This window comes from Symphalangus syndactylus, chromosome 12 (assembly GCF_028878055.3).
Source record: "Symphalangus syndactylus isolate Jambi chromosome 12, NHGRI_mSymSyn1-v2.1_pri, whole genome shotgun sequence".
Taxonomy (NCBI): Eukaryota; Metazoa; Chordata; class Mammalia; order Primates; family Hylobatidae; genus Symphalangus; species Symphalangus syndactylus.
The window spans coordinates 64,579,942-64,596,173 of NC_072441.2; the positions used below are offsets into that span (position 1 = coordinate 64,579,942).

At 47.4% G+C, this 16,232-nt stretch overlaps 1 protein-coding gene across 4 annotated transcripts in view; it reads right to left on the reverse strand.

Annotated features, from left to right (window-relative positions):
• KCND3 (potassium voltage-gated channel subfamily D member 3) overlaps positions 1–16,232 on the reverse strand; it is a 214,443-nt gene that overhangs the window by 193,356 nt on the left and 4,855 nt on the right. For 2 of the 4 annotated variants that reach the window (XM_063625686.1, XM_063625687.1), the window contains exon 2: positions 13,056–14,233. In XM_063625686.1, coding sequence (XP_063481756.1) covers positions 13,056–14,161 — 1,106 coding nt within the window. In that variant the 5' untranslated portion in view covers positions 14,162–14,233. Of the gene's footprint in view, positions 1–13,055; positions 14,234–16,232 lie in introns of those variants that run through there. The other 2 variants (XM_063625688.1, XM_063625689.1) reach the window with 1 other exon arrangement.

The following is a 16,232-nucleotide window of genomic DNA, read 5'->3' on the forward strand; positions in this document are numbered from 1 at the left end:
TGAGGAAAGAAAGGAGAGAAGGGGGACTTGGCTCAGAAGGCAGGGGGCATGAGTCCTCAGGTACAAAAATCTCAGGAACTCAAAGCAATTTTTGCAGGCAGAAGAGAAATGGGCCACGGAAGAAGGGAAAAAAGAAAAAAAATCTAGGGTCACATAAGCTGTATTGATCTTCATCTTTCTTGTGCAAAAATGGCATGAAAAAGAATGAGGCCAACAGCTACAACGTCAGAAGAGCCAGCAGAGGAGAAAGTAAGGATCACAACTTATGAAGAAAGATCCATATCTGGTGACTGGGGGTTCCTCAGGAAGGCTGTGAGGCAATGCCTGTCCTGTTACACCCAGGGGTGACATCTCCAGGAGGATCTTCCTCCCCCACCCCCAGCCCCATCTCCGTTATCTCCTGGAACCATAAGTGTCTGCAGGTCAATGCCAGGACCTACTGCAGAGGGGCATATGGCAGATGGGGGAACCTGTTCTCTGTCACGGGCTTCTGACAGGCTCCCCCACCTGGTCCCCAGAAATGTGGGAACTGGCTTCCAGCTCTCTGCTGGCTGGGCTGTGATCTCTCTAGTGGACTAGGAGGGGACCGGCTGAAAGGCTGAGTGATACCCAAAGCCACTGTGGAGTGAGTAGGGACGTCACCAACTCCCAGTCCAGGACACTAGCAACAAGGCTCCCTGGAACCAGACTCTCTCAAGAGCAGGAGACGGGATGAGATTTTAAAAGTTATTATAAAAGATATTTACATAGTATGCATATTTACAGTTTTCCCTCTCAGGCTTTTTTTTTTCCTTTGGAGGGGCAAAAACATGAAGTTTATAATACATGAAAGTTTCCCATTTCCTTCTTTTTTGTTTTCCTTTCCTTTCGCCAGTATGTGCTTCCCCTGCTGGTGAACCACTGCCTGCCTGCCGCGGGTGTCCATGTCCCTGTTGGCCACACAAGCCTCCATGCCCACCCTCGTGTGCCTACTGACCTCGTCTCCCTTGACTCTGACCTTCCCTTTGTCCATTCTTCATCCATTCTGTGTCCACCCTTCACCCTCAGAACCTGTGCCAACAGAGCCCAAGAGTCTTTGGTCCTGGTGTGGTAGGACATTGGGGGCGCATGTATTTTCCTCTCCTATGCTCAAGTCAGAGGCTGTGGAAGGAGATTTCTCCACCTTCCAGGGAAGGCATTTCAGGCTCCCAAATGCCTCCAGTGGCAATCCTGGTGGAAAATGATAGGCGAGAGCAGGCACTGGTCAGCTCAGTGCCAGTCTGAATCCCAGATTCTCCACTGCTCAGTGGTAGGTTCTGAGCAGGCTTCCTCAGCTACAAAACACAGATAATAGTAATACTGCTCTCATATGGTTATCGGGAGAGCAAAATATGTAAAAATAATTAATAACATTATAAAGGCTCAATAGTATTAGCTGTTATTATTGCTGTCGTTGTTGTTAGGGATAATGACAGTCATCTCACATGTCAGGGAGAACCTATTTCTACTCATTCAATCTTCAGTGGAGTGGCAAACAGCTGTTTCTCTACCTTCTGGCTAACAACCCTAAAGAGACTCAAACACAGCTATTAAATCGTCATCTCTGTTGTGGGGCAGCCTCTCTCCATCTCGAAACCAACTGTGGATGACACTTTCCTGGGGGGATGCTGGATGGCTGCCCCTGTGCACTCTCCTGCTGTGACCCCTCGGCTCACTCCACATGCAAGCTAATGGCCTTCACTGTCTCTCCTCTTACCAGCTTTCTCTCTTTTTTTTCATAGCTTTTATTCCAATCTTTCCTTCTCTGTCTCTCTTTTTTTTTTTTTGGAGATGGAGTTTCACTCTTGTCGCCCAGGCTGGAGTGCAATGGCGCGATCTCGGCTCGCTACAACTTCCGCCTCCTGGGTTCAAGAGATTCTCCTGCCTCAGCCTGCCGAGTAGCTGGGATTACAGGCACCCATCACCACTCCAAGCTAATTTTTGTATTTTTAGTAGAGACAGGGTTTTATCATGTCAGCCAGGATGGTCTCGAATTTCTGACCTCAGGTGATCACTCACCTCAGCCTTCCAATCCTTCTCATTTTAAACATTCATTTGTTGATCATGTGCTGCTCTTACTAAAAGGTCTGCTTCAGATAATTTGCCTGTTCTGTTCACAGATACGTCTTTGGCCTCCAGCATGATGCCTGTTGCATGGTAGACCCACAACATTTGTTGAATAAACAATCAAATGAATTAATGTATTTAATTTTTCCACCAAAATGATCTTTTAAGGGCCAGCTGAAATGCCACCTCCTCCAAGAAGCCTTCCCTGATCCTTGCCTCCTCCATCTTCTCACACATTCCTGTCCTTGACTCATGCCTCTGACATTGTTGAGCCCAGAAATGTATAGCCCTGTGAACACAGGCATTTCTCTTACTGGACTAAAGCTCCTAATGAAGCCAGTGGACTCTAATGAAGTCAAAGGACCTCAGTCTGAACCCAGTAATGCTACTACCATGTGGGAGCTTGGGCACAATGTTTTAATCTCTCATAATCTTCTCATATGTAGAATGGGAACCCAACATCCACCTCAAGGGATTTAGTCCCCACCCCTTTCTCTCTTTGCAGCCCCTCATATCAACTAGGACTGAGTCATCTTCATAGTGTCAGCTCCATGCATGTTTGCTGAATTAGTGAACCATCACTTCCCCTAGTTTCTTACCAAGGGCCCAAGACAGATGTCTCCTAGAGGGGGCAGGTCACAGAATGCTCCCAGTGATACCAGCGGGTGCATCTGAATTTTTCTCCAAGGGAAAGGAAGGAGTAAATGAGAGAAGTGGTGTCTTAAGTGTCTGGAAGTTCTGCCAAGAGCTTGGCACTGCAAGAACCAGGACAGTGTCACCCACGAAGGCAGTACCATTCTGAAGCAGCATCACCCTTGGACAAGGAGAAATGGTCCTTGGTCTGTGGCCATTTAGACATCATGTGCTATCTACATGCCAATGTAAAGGTCCCTTTATTATTATTATTATTTTAGCAAAGCACATAAATTCTGCTTTCTTGGGTGGGTACTGTTTGTTTAATAATCATTGCAGAGGCAAAAAAAAAAAAGCATAAAACAAACAAATGAAAACCCTTGTTTTACGCAGAAACCCAATGTGACCTTTTGGCTTCAGCAGAAACACAGTATAAAAGGGAATTTCCACAGGTGAAGATGAGAGACTGAATCCAAGCTTCAGCAAAGCTGTTCACAGACAGCACCAAAATTCCTACTGGGGGCAGGTGACAGAGAAGTAGGGCACGAGGCAGGAAATGCTCCCCATGCCCTCTTCTCTTCCCTCCCTTCATCTTTCCCTGGCCAATCTCATCTATTTTTTCTGCTTCAGCTGATGATTTTGGAAATGGCCTGTTTATCCTCTCTCTCCCTGCTAAGCTCCAGACCCATCTTTCCACCTGTCTGCCAACCACCTCAAGGACATACAGGGTTAACTGCAAACACTACAGGTCCAAAGCCAAGCTCACTGGCTCTGTCTTCCCTCTTGACCTCCTGACAACCTGTTCCTTCTCTAAGGAACTCCAACCTCCATACCTCTACTCATGCCAACTCCATACCTCTACTCATCCAGTCTTATAATTCCAGAGTTCTTTTGACTTATCTTCCTGGGTGTCGTTTCATTCCAGTCCTTTCTCTTCTGTTTCACTGCAACTGTCTTAGTCAAGCCTTCTTTACCTCTCACCTGGCTTAATCTTCTGGCTGACTTTCCTGTGTCCAAGGGCTCCCTTCCACATTCATCCAGAAGACAGCTGCCAAATAAATCTTCCTAATCAATACACACTGGACTACCTTTAGTGGTTCCCTAATGCCTATCAAATGAATTCTTTAGCCTAATATTTTAGGCTCTCTGCATCTCTATCAAATCTTTTGTTACTGCTTATCTCTAGCTATTTTCCTATTTGTATATCTTAAACACTAGCAGACCAGCATATTAGTTAAGCTTCCCAAACATCAAGCCCTTTTGCAATTTATTAGTATTTCCCATTTCCACATATCAAAATCCTATTCACCATTGTTGGTCTAGCTAAAATCTCTTTACCATGAAGCCAATTGTTCATTCATCAACAAATGCTTATTAAGCATTTATTCTGTACTCCTGATCTTTTCAGCACATGCCCCATTCTCTCTTGTACACTCTCATAGACATACTCCAATTCCCTACTATATTGACAACTTCTTAGGGACAAGCCTCGTGTTTTCTTTATTTCTATATCCCCCAAAATGCCTACTAATATGCCTTGCAAATTCAACTGGATGTTGAATAATGTTTGTTGAATTGAATCAAGATTTGTGCCGTCCATGGTTTTGATATCGTTTAGTTTAATTCTCTTAGTTTTCTTTTCTGCTTAAGTATGCGTGTCCAGAAAGAAGTAAAAATAAACTAATGATACTCCTCAGCAGCTATAAGCCTGTAATTATGGTTAACTCTCGGTTATCCACGCCAGTGGAAAAATAGCACTGGAAAAACTCCCACATCAGAATCATAAAAACATTATTTCCATCAGTCTTTGACATGCATTGTTTAGTTTTTAAGCGCTGATTTGCCGTTTTAATTGTTTGGCTGATCAGTTGATATTTGCATTTACAGTCTTTCAATAACTGGTGGGAAATAGGGATGGAAGGAAAGATGGAGGACTATGCCACTGGGAGAAATCCAGTTCAGAGCGAAACATTTACTTTGTACAACCTCGAAGGCAAGGCTCTGGACAGTTAGAACATCATAGGCACTTGGAGTGTGTCAGCAGGGCCCCATGGTTTGGCCATTTCTTTTGGATGACTGCAAAGGGTAGAGATTTCCCAGTCTCCTAAACAGCCCACTCTGGTGTTTTCATATAAAGAAGATAACAAAGTTCTACTGGGACTTATAAGGTTCTGGGATAGAGGGAGGGCTATGTTTCCAGTACTGTTGGGATTGGAAGTTGCTGGCTGTGCCACTGGAAATCACTGGGTGCAAATCAAAGAAAATGTGATTTGCAATTTTGCAATGATAGCTAGATAATGTAGGGAGGAAGTTCCCCTTTTCCACTTCTGAAGCAAACAAATATCACATGTGGTAGATTCGGCAGCTGCATTAGTCGGGGAAAATTGATGCACATTTCATGTGTCAGGGAGCTGAATCCCAGAGAATGGAGCCAGCCTCCCAGAAAATGGTTTCTTTATATAGTTCCATCCATTTATTGTTTGATTGGACTTTCTGTATATTAAATTCAAGCTGTTCTGCCACTCATGGGTATTATGATGCATCGGCTCAGTGGGAAATAATGAGGGTGATGGGATTTTACAGCATCACATTACAAAGGAGGCGTCCCCAGCCTCATCCATCTCTCCATCAACTAGCTTGTGTATGAGGTGGCACTTATATTAAAACGATTTTTCTGATTCAGTTTAATGACACTCATTCGAGTCCTGACACCCAGAATAAGATTACATGAGCTAAATGCAATCTTCCTCCATCCAGTCATGGTCAGCAAAGGCTCAGCTATCTTCCCTCTCCAGTCCCCATCTTCCCATACACCCATCATTTGCATTGAGCTAGTTGGAGGGAGGTAGGAGTGGGGAGAAGATACCTGTGTTCGGGCCGGAGAAAAGCAGGCTGGACAGAGGCTGGAGTCTGAACTTGTTCTGGAGGCTGTGGCAGCTGAGACTTCTGGCAGAAAACTTTGGATACCCAAAAGCATTGTGGGAACTCCTTCCTGCTTGTCACTAGAAGTTGGTTTGAGGTCAATACTGTGCACTTCTTCCAAAGAAATTTCTGGGGGCCTGGTCCCTGTTTCCCAGATTAAAAAAAAAAAAAAACTTGGACATCACTAGAGGATGAACATTTAAGGTATGAGTATTTGGTAGAGTATCAGCTTCCTGGAAGTGGTTGGTTGTGTGCAGAGCCACCTGCCTGAGGACAGCGCGTGGGAGGTGAGGAGACTCAGAGCTAAAAGTCTCTGCTCCTCTCCCTGATGGGAAAGAGCTCCCAGCTACAATGGAGCATGGACAAAAGCCCTGCAATGGCCTGGGACAGGAGCTCCCTCCTGGGTGGGGGAAACAAAAATACTCATGCAATTACTGAGGGGCATTTCCCTCCTCCCGAAGATGGAAATGCTGCCTTTTATTTATACTATCTTGAGGCAGAATAATTGCTGCTCCTCAGGAGGAATCCCGGTTGTGTTTAATGGGTGTGTTTAAAGAGGGAAACCCAAACAAAACCAAACAGAGAGATACAGAGAGAGATTGGGATTGATTTTGAGGGATTCCAGAAAAGATCTGTGAAATGGGCACCAGCCTAGAAATCCCTTTCCAAAAATTGCAGCAATTTGAATTGCTGAATCAGAAGACAAATTCAATGTGATGCTCCCGGTGTGAAGCACCCAAAAGGCTCAAATCCTACTGGTGTGAATTAATCTTTCCCTTCTCTGCAGCCTGAAGCCCTCTGGCTTCCTCTGCTGCAGCTATCATAGCTGCTGAGTTTTAGAGTGGCCTCTCTGTTTTCATGTCTGTGTCAACACTGTCTTCCTCATGGCAGGGAGCACTGTGCCCAGCCACTTGCCAGGTGCTCAGTAAATGTTGCCCAGGTTGAAAGGAAAGTTCCACCCAGATACAGACGCTGCCTGCTTACTGTCAGCATCAGGCCTACTCTGAGATGCTGATGCTACAACTCAGGTGCTCTGGCTGGTTTGCTACATTCTGGGGTCTCGGCTGCCCCTGGCCTTGGAGCCATCCTGCGAGGCCTTGAGGTTTCCTCTTGTGAAATGCTTCTCCCAGGGGTAGAGAAGATCTTTAGGACTGTGTCTTCTGAGCCAGTCCCCTGTTGTGGGAGCTGGTGAAGCTTGGTGGGAGCAGGACCAACAAGCACTTCCTGAGAAAGCTTCCTGGTGCCTCTACATTCAAATATATGCAGAGTTGCTCACTTCTCCCATTTCCACTGCCACCACCCTCAGTCCCAGCCACCTTGATTTCTTGCCTGGATTATTGTGTTAGCTTCTCTCTTACAAGGTATTTACTATCTGGCAGCCAGAGAAATCCTTTAAAAACGTATCAGTGGCTCAAAACCCTCCAGTGACTTCCCATGCCAAACAGAGCAAAGACAAAGTCCTTGTGATGGTCATGAGGACCCTACATGAGCTGCTTCCCCTGTTACCTCTCTGGGCTCATCTCCTGGTACTCTCCTGTCTCCTGCTCTTGCATCCTGACCATTTGGACCTTCTCACTTTTTCAAGAACAGCACACCAAGGCCCCTCCTGCCTATTGGACTTTGCCTGTTGGACTTTGCATTTGCTATTCCCTCTGCCTGGAATGCTGTTCCCCAAGCTATCCTCATTCCTTCATGTCTCTGCTCAAATATCTGAGAGGCCCTTCTTGACCTCCTAACATGAAATAGCAACTATCCCTTGCTCTGCCCAGCCCCCCACACTCAGCACTCCATATTTGTCATATCAGGCTTTAATTTCCTCTGCAACCTGATAAAATGTATTTATTTATTTGCTGTTGGGTGCTGTCCACTAGAAAGTAAGCTCCACAAGATCAGAGACTATTTTCTTCTCTGCTGTATTCCCAGTGTCTAGTAGGTGCTCAATAAACATTTGTTGAATAAATAACTGAATGGAGAAAAACATCACGGGTAGAGGGGCTTAACTATGGCTCCCCTTCTCCTCATCCCTGGCTCCAGAGTCTGCAGGAAAAAGCATAGCCAAGTAGCCAAGAGTTGGATGCCAACTTACCTTGCAAGAAAGCCCCAACCCTGCTAAGCCTAAAATCAGAACCACAGAATGCCCTACCTGGCCTCCCTATCTCCACTCTGTCCACAAATATCATGTCTGACATGACTAGATAGCTAACATTTGGATAGCACATTCATCGGTTCTCATATCGCCAGAAGATGGTTATCAAATGAGAAAACTAAAGCTGTGTAAACAAATGAACCTGTTTGAGTGAACAAATACTTATTGAGACACACTATATACCAAGCTCTGTGTAAGGCATGAATCATGCATGATCCCTGGAACAGAGAGCTCACATCCTGGCAGAAAGACACATAAACAGCTGAAGTTAACAAAATGTGGCAATGACAAAACAGAGTAATGAAAGGGCTACAAGAGGAGGCAAGAGAAGTGTACCCAGCTCCTGGAGGTGACATGGGGCTGAGTTTGAAGGATGATGTGTATCAGCCAGACACAGAAGCAGAGTGAAGGGTAGTCTCTGGAGCACCAGAAAGAGTGCTCAAGTTCAAAGGAAGAGAACGGGGTCTCATGCAATTCATGTTGCCTGAGCCTTACATTGGCTGATGTGCAATCATAGTGCCTGTGTATTCTCAGAGCCTGCCATGCTGCCTGGAGTGTAGGAAGCACTCAATAAATGTTGAACGAATGAAAGATTCCTTGTTGAGATGCAGTTCTGCACCCTCTCTTAAGAATTTCAGCACCAGAGAACTGTCAACAAAGAAATGTCAACAGAGAAATGTCAACAAAGAAAAGGCTTTGAGGTCGTTTGTTCCCAATAGGTGTCCTAAGATCCAAGTCCCCTAGGCAGAGGCCCACCCCCAAGTAGGTGGACACTATTAGCCAGTGTCCTGGGGCCAAGGTGCTTGGGCATTGAGAGGAGCATTGATGGGCTCCGGAGGCAGTAGATAAAGGTGCAGATAAAATTTCAGGTATTTAAGGGTTAACAAAAGCAGATCTCAGACTAGCTCCACTTCTGGCACTGTGGGGAGGCTTATCAAGTACCCCATTCTGTGGTGTGCCTGTATTGATCTCCCAGGCTTAGTCTCCTTGCCTCTTGGAACCTCAGGCAGGCCCCTTCCAGGATTATGTTTTAAAGTGAAATGCAAATCACCTGGAGGTGGCTTCCTGCTTGGAAGAAGTAAAAATCAATTCTGTTTTCATTAAAGTGATTTTTGGACACTGTCAAATGTTCTCTCATCTCAGAGCATGGGGTGACAGATAGGCTGCCGGTCTCAATTACATAACTGAGATAACCAGTAGCAGTGAGCCATCTCGTCAGGATCGGACACTGCTCGGGACCCTTCCCTAGGATAGCCAAGAGCAGCCTCATCCAAACCAGGCCGGGAGCTGGCCTCCCATGGTCCTTGTGGATGCTTGCTTGCAAGGCTTTCCTCCCACATGCTCTCCTCCTTCCCAGACCCTACTGAGCTTCCCCCATGGACTGTCTGGGACAATCATGATGCCAAACAAAGTCAAATGAAGTTAAGAAGGGAAATCTGCTTTGAGAGAGTTTACATCACATAATACATTCTCAAAGTAGTTAGGTTGGTCTTATTTAATATTGGGAGTTCTATGTTATCCCTTCCCTCTGTTAACTGAGATAATTGAGGATTTATTTTATTTATAGCATCAATTATGAGGATGGAAATTAAACCTCAAATGGAGCATTTGGGAACTCAGCTGTCAGGGGGCTCAAGGGAAACGTGGGCAGAGCGTAAAGGGTCTTCCCCAGTAGTGCAGGAGGCTGCATAGAAAAGCCATCCTCAAGCCCTGACAGCAGCTGGGCTGTTATTGTTCTTGCGTGCTTAAGGTATTCTGAGATATTAACTAAATGGTAATAATTGGTTCCAGGAGATCCCTCCCTGGAGGACACCTGAATAACTCATCAACGAGGTGCTGGGAAAGCAGGCAGAGAGGGCAACCAGAGCAGGAAGAGTGAATGCCTTTACTCTGCATATGAGCTCTCCGTGCATCAGTCGGCCCTGCTCTGCAGAAGAGCTGGAGACATTCCCTCTCCAGACTGGAAATAGGAACTCAGGGAAGGACCAGGGAAGGGAGTGTCTGGAGAAAGGAAGAGGTAGATGTCTGCTGGGAGCTGTTGGAAGCAACTGAATGATGGCAAGATATTGGTCCTTGGTATTCCATGGCCACTTGGGACTCAAATGCCAGTGTAAAGAAAAAGATGGGCTTTCTGGAATGGTTGAACAAGATTACAACTGACCATGAATGTGGTCAGGACAGAAACTAGCCATGGAAGAGGGAAAAGTTTCCAGGGTCAAGTCAGTGGAACCTCCAGTAAAGACAAGAAGATCTCCACAGTACTGCAGGGCAGCCCAGGGAATAGATCAGACACCAAGTAAAGGCTGCTCTCCTCCCTCCTGGGGGTCCAAGGCTGGGGCAGAATACACATATCTGAGGGGGCTGCAGGCTGTACAGGCTGAAATCTTAGATCTACCTTCTAGAGAGGACAAGTAGGTCTAGAAGGGACTGAGAATAGTATCAGGTCAAGCAAATGGAAGAGACACTCCATTCACACTGGCTCATCTACTAAAAAGCATCTTGCCAAGTGCTTGCTATGTATAATCAAGCAACGAGCTTGGTAATGGTGTCAACTGCCAACTCAGGTCAAAGTCAAAGTAGCCTGACCCAGCAATGACCTACACTAGCCAGGATAGAGGGAAAGAAAAAGGTTGCTTTCTCATTACTTATCTGAGTTTAAGGAAGACACTACTAAAGGTTTTCTTTCTTGCCCATTTGGTTCTCCTCCCAGAAGCTAGACATTTAAATGCATGGGGAAGGTAAAACAAACTTGTTCATTGTCAGATGTGGGGTGAGGGAGCTCACCAGATCCACATTCAGGAAAAGCATGCTTCTCCCTAATGCGGGCACCTTTCCTTTCACCCTCCAGCAGAATCTATCAGTTCCCTCCCAAGAAAGTACAAATGAGACCAAGATAGTCCACCTTGATGCTGGACTTGCCCCTTCATCTACAGGGTGAATGACAAAAGAAGTCAGCAGTTTCCCTAGAACATTAAAACATGGATTAATCACCATTAATTTCCAAGGCAGTATCTAAACTTATCAGAAGGAAATGTTTTATTTTTAAAATCTCTGTGTGTCTGGTACAGTGCCTGGCATATAGTACTCATTGGGCTGATGCTTTCTTGACTGGCAATATGACTAGAATAGAATATCACACCCTGAGGCCATAACAAAAAAGTAATAACTGTGAAGGTCTGATTTCTACCTAAGGGCCCTGATGGCATGGGAATGAGTAGTAGGGTGAAAGGAGAAAGGGCATTGGAGCAGCCAGATTGGTATTTGAAAATTAGTTCTGCTCCTTATCAGCTACATGTCTATGGAAGTTTATACAATCTCTCTGAGCCTCAGCTCCTGCATCTTTATAGGGTATAGAATTTTTTCCAGCCTTGCAGCGCTGTTGTAAAAACTTAAATAGATAATATATGCAAAGTTCTTAGTACACTGCCGACATATAGTAGACAATAATATGCTGTTATACTACTAATAAAAAGTAATGAGCAGGTGGCTATCAGCATGCCTGTTTTCCTCCACATGGCTATCCTGAAGGATCTCTCTGGTGTCATGAGTCCCATCAAGGGGCATCTGAGGGCACTGGGCAGTCAGAGCCACATCAGGAGCTTGACTAGAAGTGGAAGTGAGATGTCCGGCCATGGGTGAGGTCCCCTTCAGGAAAGTGAAGGGATAGCTAAAGTCAGCCTAAAAGGGATAAAGACGACCTCTTGACAGCATAAGCTCTCCAGCCCATTTTATCCCCAAAATACCCCACTGTGCCAAAAAGCCCACATCTGCCACCTGAGACAAGAGAAACAAGGTCAAATGACCAAACATTCTTATCCACCCTGGGTGAGCAGCCATTTGAAGAGTGTGTGTATGTGTGTGTTGCTGGGGGAGGGGGGCGGGGGTTGGAGTGGGAGGAAGGGGCAGGGTGGTTCTGTCAGACAGATGAGAAGTAAAGGGAATGCCCCAATCAAATGTGGCCTTCGCAAATGGATGGTGACACCCTTGCTCTTCCCCTTGCTACTCCCTCCCTCTCGTGTGTGGCAGAATGACAGATGTAATCATTTTAAAAGGTCTCGTCACCTGCTCAGTCATTCCCAATAAGCATACGCAGCACTATGGAAAAACCGACACTACCGCCTCCGGGTTTCGGCCAGGAAAAAAAAAAAATCAAATCACCAGGACACCACCAACCGAATCGTCAAAGACAAAATAAAAAGCTTCATGAATTCTCCATCAGCAATATAATGCTTCCTAGCCTAAGCAAATATGACCCAGTATACGAATTGTGGAGAGATTTTGCATTAGGCTCCATGGTTTCTAATAGCTGAGGCAGAAACTCCTAAGAAATCTATGTTTCCATAAAGCCACCTTTATTGGCTCTAATCCTATTAGGGTGAAGATTGTAATCTCCTTCCTGAGCCCCCTTCCTCTGATGGGAAGCTTCACATCCCAGCATCATGAATACATTTCTGTGACCTCAGCTGGAGAGGGGACCTCGGCGAGACGGAATTACCGTGACCTCACCGAGCACCTGTCCCTCCTTCTGATGATATTGCTGCTTCTGTGTCTGACCACATGATCCATTCAGACCATCTCACAGTCACCCAGGTCATTTAATCACTGACTCAGACTAAGAAAGGAAGACTGATACTGCTTTAGAAAGAAAGAATAAACCAGGTGCCTCACTTTGCGGAAAATCCAGCTTCAGAGTCACTTAGAGAAAGTTTGCTCAGAGCTACTGAACCCTTGAGTGTCTGTGGCAGCACAGGAGAAAAGCACAACAGATGGGAAAATGGCCTGCAAAATATACTACAAAGAAAAAACGCAGAAAGGATCCAAAAAAGAGTGCTCTTGGTGTCTTCTGGTAATGGACATCTGAACCCTCCGAACTTCTCAACGGTCCCCTCCCTTCCCAACCACTGCCCTGACCTTCTCCCCATGCAGCCCCTATATGGGCAGGTGCATATATGAATGCAGACATCACCTCATCCCGAGACTTCACACGCACACAAGGCATGGCTGAAAAAAGAACTGGTGACTTAATTTTCTTAGCTTTATAAAACACATGCCCCCATCTCAAAAAGAAAACTCAATTCCCAGCAAGCTACCACCCCCAAACAGATCACTCATGGGCTTTCCCCTTGGGATACAGCAACTTCCCCTGCCCCCAACACTTGGGTAAGGGACTCCCTCCTCCTCTCCCCATGGTGACACCATCCAAGGTTTCAGAGGCCATCCGGCTGCCCTCCAACCTCCGTCCTGGTTTCATCCACCAGCGCTGACTTACCCCAGTGTGGTCATGGTGACAATGGTGTACCAAAACGAGGCAGGGATGCTTGTGAACTTGCTGGCCGAGGAGCCCTTCTCGGCATAAAACATCACAGTGGCAAAGATGATGATGGCCATGGTGAGGGAGAAGAGGAGAAAGCCCAGTTCGGAGGCACAGCTCTTCAGTGTGTAGCCCAGGATCCGCAGGCCCTGGGAGTGGCGGGAAAACTTGAAGATCCTGAAGACGCGGAAGACCCGGAGCGTGACGAAGGCGCCGGACACGTCCTCGTTGTTGGTCATGACCAGGCCGATGTAGTAGGGCATGATGGCCACCACATCGATGATGCTCATGACGCTGCGGATGAAGCGGTAGCGGCTGGGCGCCGCGAAGAGCCGCAGGAGGTACTCCACGGTGAAGATCATGACGCACGCCGTGTCCAGGCAGAAGAAGGCCACCGAGTAGCGCTCCCCGCACGGCAGCTCCTTGCTGCCCGGGACCGTGCCGCATGGCACCGTCTCCACCACGTTGGTGATGACCGAGACGGCGATGAAGAAGCCAGTCACGTAGTAGAAGACCAGGGCCAGCGTGCTGGTGTGGGGGTTCTCGAAGGCCCGCCACATGGTCTGGCGGAAGCTGAGCGAGGGCATGGACTCCTGGTTGTTCTCCGAGTCGTTGTCGTCCATGAGCCGCTCGGCGTTCTCCCTCTTGCGGTCCTTGTACTCCTCATAGCAGCAGTCCCCGATGATCTCCGGGAGGATGCCGTAGAAAGCTAGCTCATCGTCGTAGGCAGAGATGCACTCGTAGCGCGGGTAGTGCAGCTTCCCCGTGCGGTAGAAGTTGAGCACGCAGCGGAACACCTCGGGGTCCCGGTCGAAGAAGTACTCCTTGGTGTCCTCGTTGAAGAAGAACTCCTTCTCCGTGCTGCCCAGCAGGGTGTCCGGGTAACGCTCCAGCGTGGTCCTCCAGGTCTGGAACCTCCGCCCACTAACGTTGAGGACGATCAGCTCATCCTGCCGCTTGTTCTTGTCGGCCGGGGCCAGGGGCATGGGGCAGTTGGCCACCGGCATCCACCCGATGGCCGCAGCCCGGGCAAAAGGCAGCCAGGCCGCAACTCCGGCCGCCATGGTGACTCCAGCTCTTGGGCCGGCAGCCGAGTGGACGCTAGGCACACCAGCTTGGAGTTAGTTCAGCAAACCCTGGGAGACAGGAGGGGAGAGAGAGAAGGGGTGAGTCCATATTGACTGGCAGGTAAGAAATGGGACACAGGAAAGGATCACTGGTGAGTGAAACGGCCAAAATCTCCAGGGCAGATTCATAAAACTGAAATCCCCACCACAGAGAGGGGACTTGATTCTTTGCCATCCAGACACTGGGAGAACACCTAGCTCCTGGAGCTCGGCAGGGTGGGATCGCCAGATGTTGCTGACTGCCTGACAAATCCTCAAGTTCCAAGAGGGCTCAAGAGCATTTGGAGGGAAGGCCTCTTTAGCAGGAAGATCCGGCAAGACGTGGGTAATAATCAGCTCTGAAAGGTTATGGCGTTATTACCGATTTAAACTGGGAGAGGGTAAATGAGTTCTCATTAAATGAATTTAAAAGTGGGATAAACATGCTAATTTTTATTTCACTCTTTCACCCACTGGGGTAATCAGGAATGGGGTGTAGATGAGGGAGATCAGGTAAACAAGTCTTTCTACTCCTCCCTAGTGAGGAGAAGGCTGGGGCTGCCCAAGTCCAGAAAATTCTCTGAGATGGCAGGTGACCACCAGGATTGGTGAGGTTCTGTCCCCAACTCCCATGGAGAAGGCTCTCCCTGGCAAAGTGCTACTCTGCGGGACACTCAGCCCCTACTCCTTGCCCTAGCAACCTAGTATCAAATTTTTCCCCTCAGACCCTCAGAGCCATGATGGAAAGACGTGGGAAAGGTTGTGAGGCCGGGCAGGGTCTCTTTCCCTGCTCTGTGAAAGGTGTCTTGGCTTCTTGGTTCACCTGACTTCCATGCATCGTCTCTTTCCCTCCCCAGAGGAAGCTGATCAGCGCTCACTGCCGTCCCTAGATTCCTCTCCTCCCGTCTCCATCTGCCCACCATCCATAGCTCCCTCAGGTTATATAACAACACTCCTTCCCATGCCAGCCTCTCTCACCTGGTCCCCACTCCACCCTCAGAGATTTTTCCACAGCCAGGCCACCCTGTCCCTTCACCTCTCTAAACCACACTGCATAAGCACTTCCCCATTACCTGTGTGGACAGAGGGAGCAATGGCATGGAGAATTATATTTGGCTTTGGGAAGCAGATTTACCTTCCCAAATCTGGTTTTTTAAAGATGATAGTGAAATCACTCTGCAGTCCCCAAATGTATACCATCTGTGGGAAGGCATGTGGTGACACGGAAACACACGTAAAAGAAATTGGAAATTGTCTGGGGTTGACACACTCATCTCCACTAATCCTAAACTGATCACACAGAACAAATCCTAACTCAGAATTATTTGGGCCCTCTGGAATTCAGCTGCTGTGATTCTATGTTTAAATAAACGAGGAAGAGGTGAGTCTTGGAAATTTTTTTCTGTTACATGAAGACTTGTAATGGGAGTTGATCTTCATCTCTCCCTATAAACCTGCTTCACCTTCTCCTGACTCGCAACTCTTTGAGGTTTTTCAGATCTCTACCTCCCTCAAACTCCTGAGCTGCCACTGGACTTTTCTGCTCAGATGCCTCTGAAGTGGACAGGTTTAAACAGAACCTGCCTCCTTGTAAAAAGCTACTGTTTGCCTTTTCTTCATGACGTCCCTAACCGCAGGGCTGTCGCCTTGACCATCTTTCTCTAAAGAGTTGCCAAATAATAGGCAATAGCTCTTACTGCCCTCATGAAGGCCGAAACTCCCTCTGGCCTCCTTCCCACGGGCCTTCTTGTCTCTCACTCTCACACCCCACCCGGTTTCTCCTATTCCCCTGAAATCCATTCTGCACAGTGTTATCTCCCTAAAGCAAGGTTCTGATTGTACTTTACCCCACAACCTGCAAAATAAAGTCCAAACTCCTTGGCCTGGCATTCCAGCATTCCCACAAATAGATTCTAGCTTCATACTCCAGCCCAATGGCCCAGGCACCTGTCCTAGTCTCCAGCAATAAGACCAAGACCTGCTCATGGACAGATCCTGGGGAGGTGTGCCTCTGGACCACTTCTCCCTC